General features: G+C 40.6%; 1 protein-coding gene across 1 annotated transcript; it reads right to left on the bottom strand.

The window, feature by feature from the left end:
* Positions 1–673: 673 nt before the first annotated feature.
* Positions 674–6,256, bottom strand: LOC118477628 (leucine-rich repeat-containing G-protein coupled receptor 5-like). Its single transcript, XM_035969580.1, has 4 exons — positions 5,945–6,256; positions 4,708–4,916; positions 2,639–2,667; positions 674–936 (listed from the first exon to the last, which is right to left on the bottom strand). The coding sequence occupies exons 1-4, from the start codon at positions 6,254–6,256 to the stop codon at positions 674–676; spliced, it is 813 nt and encodes a 270-aa protein (XP_035825473.1).
* Positions 6,257–8,483: the final 2,227 nt, after the last annotated feature.

Here is an 8,483-nt window from a genome sequence, read left to right as displayed (position 1 = left end):
ACCTCGTAAAATATATGATTCGCCGACTGATGGCTCCTGAATATTTCGTTATTCGTTATAACGGTTTATCCAAATTAAGGATGTGTCGTACATATTTCGCTATCTTAGAATTACAAAGTTCTATCTGTTATTTTTTACTGTTTTGAGTCACGCAGACCATGCGATCAGAAACCATGTTCTATCTGCTCAATGAAAATCGTAAGGTTATTCAATGTAGTTATCAAGAAAGCTTGACAAGTTGCGAACCTAAAAAATGTTGACCTCAAATTTCTCAAAACTAGGTACTGAGCAATTAGAACTTTGCAGTTCTGTGGAAGTCTTGTCAATCCCCGACGTGTTTGAACCGCCTGTCCTCGGCTGTACTTTCAGAGAAAAACAACAAAAAAAACAGCAACAATAATAACAATCAAAAAGGAAAAGCAAAGCACCGTTAAGCTAAGCATGTTATAGTCAACTACGGATGGATTAATGTTACCAGGGGAATAAACAGAAGATCAACTCATCTGAAGTTCAACTTAACCGTTGGGACATGGAAAGCTACGTTCAACTTGATCGTTAGGACATAGAAAGCTAAGTTCAACTTGATCGTTGGGACATGTAAAGAAGAAGAGGTGCTGGGACCGAGAAAAATATATCAACTCAAGAGAGGTCAACACAAGGGAGGTTGGCTGTATCACCTGAAACCAGGAGCCAAGATGTTGAGAAAGAACGCCCACACCGCAGTCCTGAACCGCCGCCACACGTAGACGGCCAGAAAGCCCACGATAAGGCTTAAGGCAAGGCTGAGAGAGACGAGGAGAGCCGTTTTCCCGACACATCGACGCCACAACGCCTTGGTCGTGACAAGGTCAACGGTCCACCGGTCCTGCCCTCTGTCGTCGATGCACGAGTAGTTCCCGGACATGTCCAGCCTCACCCAAGTCGTGTGGAGCCAGACTGAGGGAGAAATAAGCGAGACAAGGACAGATTGATAAACATACAAAAATAGATCTATCAACGATTGAAAATAGACTAAATGTAGATGTTTTTACGTCTCAATCGACACAATATAGAAGTCCTGAGCCAGACTGAGAGACAAGGACAAGTCCACAGACATACATAAATCCATCAACGGTTGAAAATAGATTAGATGTAGGTGTTTTGACGCCACCCGCCTCCTGTTCCTTCAACACAATTTAGACGAGTGGAGCCACACTGAGAAACAGACAAGGACAGATCAACAAACATACAAAAATAGATCGATCAACGATTGAAAAGGCGCTCATATGACCTTATGCAGTTGCAAGCGCCGTAAAACCCTCTACTATAAAAGAAAATAATAAAAACGATTGAAAGTAGATTAAGGGAAGGTGCTACGGAAATTTCTATCTCTTCAGGTAGTCCATCTACATAATTTCCTGTGGTATCACTGCGTTAACCATGCTTGTAGGTATTAGTCAGGTATTTGAATGTGATGATACCATCATTCATCGACAACTGAGAGTAATATTACGTAACGATTACCTCAAAATTTAGGACACTGAAAAAATTATGCTAAGGCTTTTTCATGTTTCAAGCAATTTATTTGTCATTTGACAGGTTATCAACCACTACGATACATGTACAAACTTTTGTCAACAAGAAAACTGCATGTTATTTATATTACGTTTCGTTTGTTTTAGCAGCATATTCTGTGTGCTGCATTGGGAAAAAATGCGAACATTTTAAGGGGGGGGGGGTATAAAAATATTTTCCAAAATAAAACTGATAAGACTAAGCTAATAAAAAGTTGACAAAATGGTGCAATATCGTTGCAAAGACATCAGGCAAAATTTGAACCCTATTAGTCGAAAAATGTGGAAGCCGTTAGTACTTTTAGTAATAAAATCTTATGAAATGAGACTGTTTACTTAGACAGTAAACATTGAGCGAAAAAAGGAACTTTTACATAATATTCCTCTCAGTTGCCTAGGAATGGTGATTCTATCCATTCAAGTCCCTGTCTATTACCCTCAGTTACACTGAAGATAGTTATAACGGCAAACGTTGCACACTTTGAAAATTTAAAAAGGAGCTCAATTTCTGTAGCATTTTCTCTTAAATGTAGGTGTTTTTACTCCCCCATCTTCACAATTTAGACAAGTGGAGCCAGACTGCTTTGTTCATTTTCTTTTGGCACGAGTAAGTGTTTTACGGCGCTCGCACCTGCAATAAGGTCATGTGAGCGCACAAGACACATAAACATTTTCAGTTTTGTAGGAATGATATATTTTGCCCGAGGGGCAGCCGTAGCCTACTTTGATCGATTTTAGGACCACCAATGGATATTTAACGTGCACAACTTGCACAAGAGACCTCAGAGAGTTTTCCCCCTTGTCTGAGAAGGCTAGGTGTTAGATATTACCTACCAGAAGATCAGGGGTGTGGCTGAAAGACAGCAGTAAGAAAGTAGTAGTAGAAAGGCTGCAGAAAGAGCCAGGAGCCCAGATGAGGGGGCAAAGGAGAAGGATGAGAGGTAGAAATTGAAGACAAAAGCAGACGACAGAAAATGGTTAGAGTGCAGGAAAAGAGTGAAAGGTGAACATTTTAGGGAAAAAAATGTTCCGTCGCTGTCAGGTTTCGAACCGGGGACCTATTGAATGAGAGGCGAACAACTAACCTCCAGACCACGAGAGCCACCAAGCCAGACTGTGAGACGAGGACAGGTCGACAAACATACAAATACAAAATAAAATAGATTGATCAGCGGTGATTGATTACTACTGTTCTATTCACCCCCCCCCCCCCCCCCAATTAAGACACACAAAAAACACACAGAAAACATTTTTTTATATTTTTAAAAAATTAAAAAAAAAAAAAAAAAAAAAAAAAAAAAAAAAAAAAAAAAAAAATAATAATAATAATAATAATAATAATAATAATAATAATAATAATAATAATAAATGAATAGATATAAATAAATCAATTAATTGAATAGATAGATAAATAATTTTTTTAAAAAATTTTAATCAAAAAGCCATACTGATGTATATGGTCATGCAGACAGATTGACGGCTATCGATATCGTCAAATTGTTAGGTCAACCAATTGTTGTTGTTGTTCTTTGTTGCTGTTGTTGTTGCTTTGTTGTTGTTATTGTTTTTTAATGTTGTTGTTGCTGTTGTTGAATTTGTTGATACCCCACGAGGATGTCAGGCTAATATTATGAAGAAGGCAGTTCTCTACTCACCCAGAAATGGAACCCGTGAACACATACAATATACCGGATTGCCTTCCAGCAGGAGAGAAAAGTCGGGTTTGCTTTGAGCGTGTGTGTCTAACGCTGTCCTGAAGGCGATGTCTAAGGAGGAGATTGCATTTTTGCGTAGGTCCAAGACGCTCAGGCTTGGTGTAGTTGAAAGGTCAAATCCTAACGATGTCAATCGATTGCCTGACAAAAGTATTGAATTCATTCTCAAGTTAGAAGAGAAAATAAAACTTGGTAATTTATGGAGATGGTTGTCACGTAGGTCGATGTGTTGGAGTTTTGGCGTTTTCTCCAGCCAACTCTCTTTCAAAAGTTGATCGATAAAGTCGCTCCCCGACATGGCATTTAGCAAAAGAGTTTCCAAATTCGGGAAACTTTGAAGATGGACAATGTTTGGACTGCAGGTCACGTGAGATCGTGTCAAGTCCAGCAAGGTGACATTTTCCAACCCTGTCACGAGGCCGCTCCATTCGACCAAGTTAGTACCGACAAAGCGAATTTCTTTTACATTGTGAGCGTTTCTTATGTGGCTAGCTGGAACATTTAGAGAACCACGAAAACCAACAACAATGAAAGATTGTAAATGTTTAGGGAATCGTAAAAAATTGCCTCTTAAGAAGCTCGTCCGTTTACTTTCTCTAGGAATTCTTATACTTGGTGTTTCAGGCAATGAGCTGTTCACACTAGGTACAGTAGTTATTTGTCTTACATATCCATTATTCCAATTACTGTAAGGTGGAAGAGCATGTGCTTGGGTCACAGATGTGGATTTGGGGTCAAAGATGAAACTTGTTTTGTTACCAGATATTTTGACATTCTGAACATTCCTGAACTTGAAATCGTATTCCGGGCCACACCAGCTAGAAGCACTCACCTGCAGCTCCTCTAATGATTCGAATTTTATCAGTATTTCAAAATAGAAACTTCGCCACTGATCCATTTTTTCAATCAAATTTCTGGTAAATCGAAAGCTCTTCAAACATCTTCTAAGATTTGGTTTTGCGCTTAGTGCCATGGGTTCTATACCAACCACTTTGGAGTCATCCCAAATCAGCTGGGAAAGACATATGTTGGAGAGATGTTTAAGCGATTCTTTTGTCATGAGTCCGTCATTACAGGTTCCTTTTGGAGTGGCTCGATGGTGGCGCAAGTTCACTGCATGGAGATAAATTAAAACCATTGTTTTGTTTTCATAAGGCCATAGACATTTCATGATATTTTGGTTTCCGATAGAGACATAATGGATTCGAAGAATGTCAAGATTTTGAACATTGGCAAAAATTCCTGTTTCAAAATGCCCTTCTTTGCCTGAGCTCTCTAACACTAGTTCTCTCAGAGCCACATCTTTAAAACCTTCAAAACTGCTGTTCGACCCTTTCATCACGTAACTCTGACAATATACAAACAGGTACGCCAATTGTTTTAGTTTTGAAAACGGTTGACCGAAGTATATTATTTCTGAGCCTTCGTCAATTGACAACCTTGTCAGATGCGATAGGTCAGAGAATGGGACGGCAGAACTGGAAGGAGATTCCAGAGTGCCTTCATTTTCCCATGTGTTCCCCTTCAGGTACAAGTTCTCCAAATTAGGAACGTGAGAAAATAAGGTCCTGGAGAGACGTCTTGTATAGATATTGTTGTTCTCCAGGTTTAATTCCTTCAGCTTTCCAAGGCCCCTCAATGCATCCTCCTGAAATGATAGGAGAAAAATAGACCTGTGTGAACAGTTTCTAGACGTGTATACGAACGGAGCGGTAATACGGTCATGGGAAATGGTAAGACAAGGAAAGGAAGCAACCTTGAAAATGCTGCAAGCCGTCGAAAATGTTAAAAAGGAGGCCAAATAGAAATATAGATAAAATTACACCCAAAAAAGTCAAACAAAAAGGAAAAGAATGGGAGGACATAGAAAAACTAGTTCTTAATGCTTAAAAACCGGCGACCAGAAACGAATTGAGAGAATTGTACCAGATCAGCAAAAACTGGCTGGAGACTTTGGAAACTCATCTGAGAGACTAGTAGAAAAGAAAAATGTCTCCATGGTAACAACATTAGAAGATAAGAAAAATCGATAGGCAGAACATTTTAAGAGATGTAAAATAGACCGTCTCACTGCAACTATTGGAGAGGGAAAACGTTTTTAATTAGTGACTGGAATATTATTTTTCTCAATTGTTTTGTACTGTATTACAACAGCAGTAAATGAATGTCTGAGAGAGAAACAAACGGGAGTTTCGAACTGAAAGATTGGGTATAGATCATCTGTTTGCTCTGAGAAATATTATTGAACAAAGCAAAGAATGGAATGTCCCAACTATTTTGAACTTTGTGACCTTAAAAAGGTTTTGACCGCATAGACTGAAAGGCCATGTAAACATTCTTACAAGTAAATATATCCCAATGAAAATAACATTCTGTGTAAAAATAATTATTATATCAAGCCAGTTGCTATGTCCTAATTCAAGAACTATTTACACATTTTGATGTATATACAGGAGTTAGACAAGGCTGTACACTACCATTTGTACTTTTTGGAACTGTGATTGACTTTGTTATAAAATAAAGCAACAAAAAAAAGAAAAAGAAGCGTCATATTATGGCCAAGTGGCGCATATTCGGAAGAACGACAACAGCATGCACAATAAGCGCACAAAAATCGAACATAGTTTAACGACTACTTAATTAACATTAATTATGAGATCTAATCTTTCCACTTACGTGAATTGTGGTGACTCGGGAGTCACTTATGGTCAACACCTGAAGTTCGGACAGATGACTGAAGCATCCACTGGCCAGATTATGCAAAATGTTATGATCAAGGCTTAGAGTGGTCGCATTCTCGGGAAACCACGTTGGTTCAAGTGAGGTCAAACCTCGAACTGTGCAATTGACGTAATCGCCACCTCGCACATCATCGTCTGTGACGTCACACGGGGATTCGCCAGTTCGAGGAGCGTGCTCAAATGCCAGGGACTGGGAACATGTGAACGCAACCAAGATGAGGGAAAAAATCCTCGAAGTGGAAGACATGTTTATTTTTGTTTTGTTTTTCCATAAAGCAAGTTTAATAAGCGCAATCCAATCGGTTGGAACGTCTTAACGTCTGTCGTAAAACATCAGCTGAGACAAAGCTTAAGTTTTGTGAGGCGAGTTTTGGCTTGTCGCAGTCCAGTGGCTGGATCTCCTCTCCCGACTGAACTCAGTGCACATGAACTGTTTGAGAAGTTAGCGGTCACACAGTAGGTCCGATCAGCAGCAGACCAACGTCAATGTTCTAAGCATATTTCCGCGGTCTAATTTGCTGCGATTACCTGGCAAGCCACAAGCACGTGAAATGAGTGAACAAACTCAGTGTAGCCTAGTGAGTGTAGGAGAATAAAGGCACAGAGGGGGTATATAAACAGACGCGAAATTTGAACCGGCCTTCCGAGCCGCGACTTAAATCTACGCTGAGTAGGGATCGATGCTACTGGTGGGTCGACGCAGTGGATGGAGCTCCGGACCTGTAAGACCCACACACATCGTTCCCTGCTCGAAACTGTAAGTACTGAACACAATGTAGATAGGCTAACCAGTAGAATCTAGATTAGATATAACACTCGTCATCTCATTACATAATAATGTCCGATCAGCAGCAGACCAATGCCAATGTTGAAAGCAGATTTCTGTCCACTATGCACACATCAGAAATACACATTAACACTTACAAGTCGTAGACCTATCCCTGAAAAAACGGTATAGGTTTAACGCCCCTATCAACACTATTAGGTTATTTAAGGGGCAGGACCTCCTAGTTGAACGTCCGTCTCCGATAGAACCGAGCCAAGTGGGAAGTTCGTGTAAAGTGCCTTTCCCAAGGACACGACGTCGGACCGAGCTGATTTGTCGCTGCGAATGTAGTTTGAAAAGTGAATACGTTAGCATTTGTAGCATTAAAAAAAGATAGACCTCAAGCTACAAGAAGCAAATATTCCCCACCAAATATTGGTGTAGAATGAAGATTTGATAAAATAAATGGGATATATTTGCACTTCAGGCAAACAAATACTTAAGACAATTGAGGAAAACACTTTAAAATAAAAATTCATCCTCTTGTGAGTAGCTGTTCCGATATGTAAGAGTTGAGACACTCCACACTTTTACTCACTCCACACATGTACGCTACACTCTGCATTCACCGCACACTGCTCACGGAACACTGCATTTTCTACACGCGAAGACAGGACACACCACTATATACCAGGTTCTCACACATGGCAACTGGCTACGTCACCGTAAAGTAAGGCAACTGTAAAGTGAACTGGTTGGCGTCTTACAGTCGAGCACCCGCAGTTACTGGGAGACATTAAATTTAATAATAGAATACTAATAGAGTTATTAATCTTGGATGTCCTTGAATATAACACTACCCCGCCCCCAGCTTACTCACCATCACCCCACCTACGTTTTGCTGAAACTGTGTCCGACACTCTTTCGCACAGACCAGTCGACTGTTACTTTTTATTAAGCAACAACAAAAACAGACCCTTGTATGGGGTCCACCTTTGAACGTATCAGCTGTCAGTATCAATAGAGTGGTCAACACCGGGAAGAAAAATGTCAGCAAGTGCGAGTAGGATCTTACTGGTCCCCATCTATGAATATTTCAACTTCTCTTTTTTTCTCAACTTCGGAAAACCGGTGAAGAACAGGTTTTTGTTTGTTTCTTTTTGTAAAGTGTTTTACGCTCGCAACTGCATAAGGTCATATGAGCGCGCGGGACACACCTAATATTTTCAGTTGGTAGGAAATTTAGAATTTTGCCCGGGTGGCAGTCGAAGCCTACTCTTATGTATTTTAGACCACCAAGGGATCTTTAACGTGCGCAACTTGCACACTGGCCCTCCGAGATTTTTTGCTCTTGTCCGAGAGGGCTAAGTGTAGATCTTTCCTACCAGAAGATCAGGGGTGTGGCTGAAAGACAGCTGCAGTAAGAAGAAACGAAGGAGTAGCAGTAGAAAGGCTGCAGAAAGAATCAGAAACCCATAGGAAGGAGCAAAGGAGGTGAGGGGGTGGGGGGGGGGGCAGAAAGAGGAGACGAAAGCAGACAACAGAACATTGCTAGAGAGCAGGAAATGAAGTGAAAGGAGACAAATTTAGAGAAGAAAATTTGTCGGTCGCTACCCGGATTCGAACCCTGGACCTTTGAATGAGAGGCCAACACCTAGAATCTAAACCTGTAGGCCACGAGAGCCCCCCTCTGACTCCGTGTCGGGCG

Source organism: Aplysia californica, unplaced genomic scaffold (genome assembly GCF_000002075.1).
Source record: "Aplysia californica isolate F4 #8 unplaced genomic scaffold, AplCal3.0 scaffold00158, whole genome shotgun sequence".
NCBI classification, from domain to species: Eukaryota; Metazoa; Mollusca; class Gastropoda; order Aplysiida; family Aplysiidae; genus Aplysia; species Aplysia californica.
Note: the sequence above shows the minus strand (reverse complement) of the source record. Positions and strands in the feature narration are given on the sequence as shown.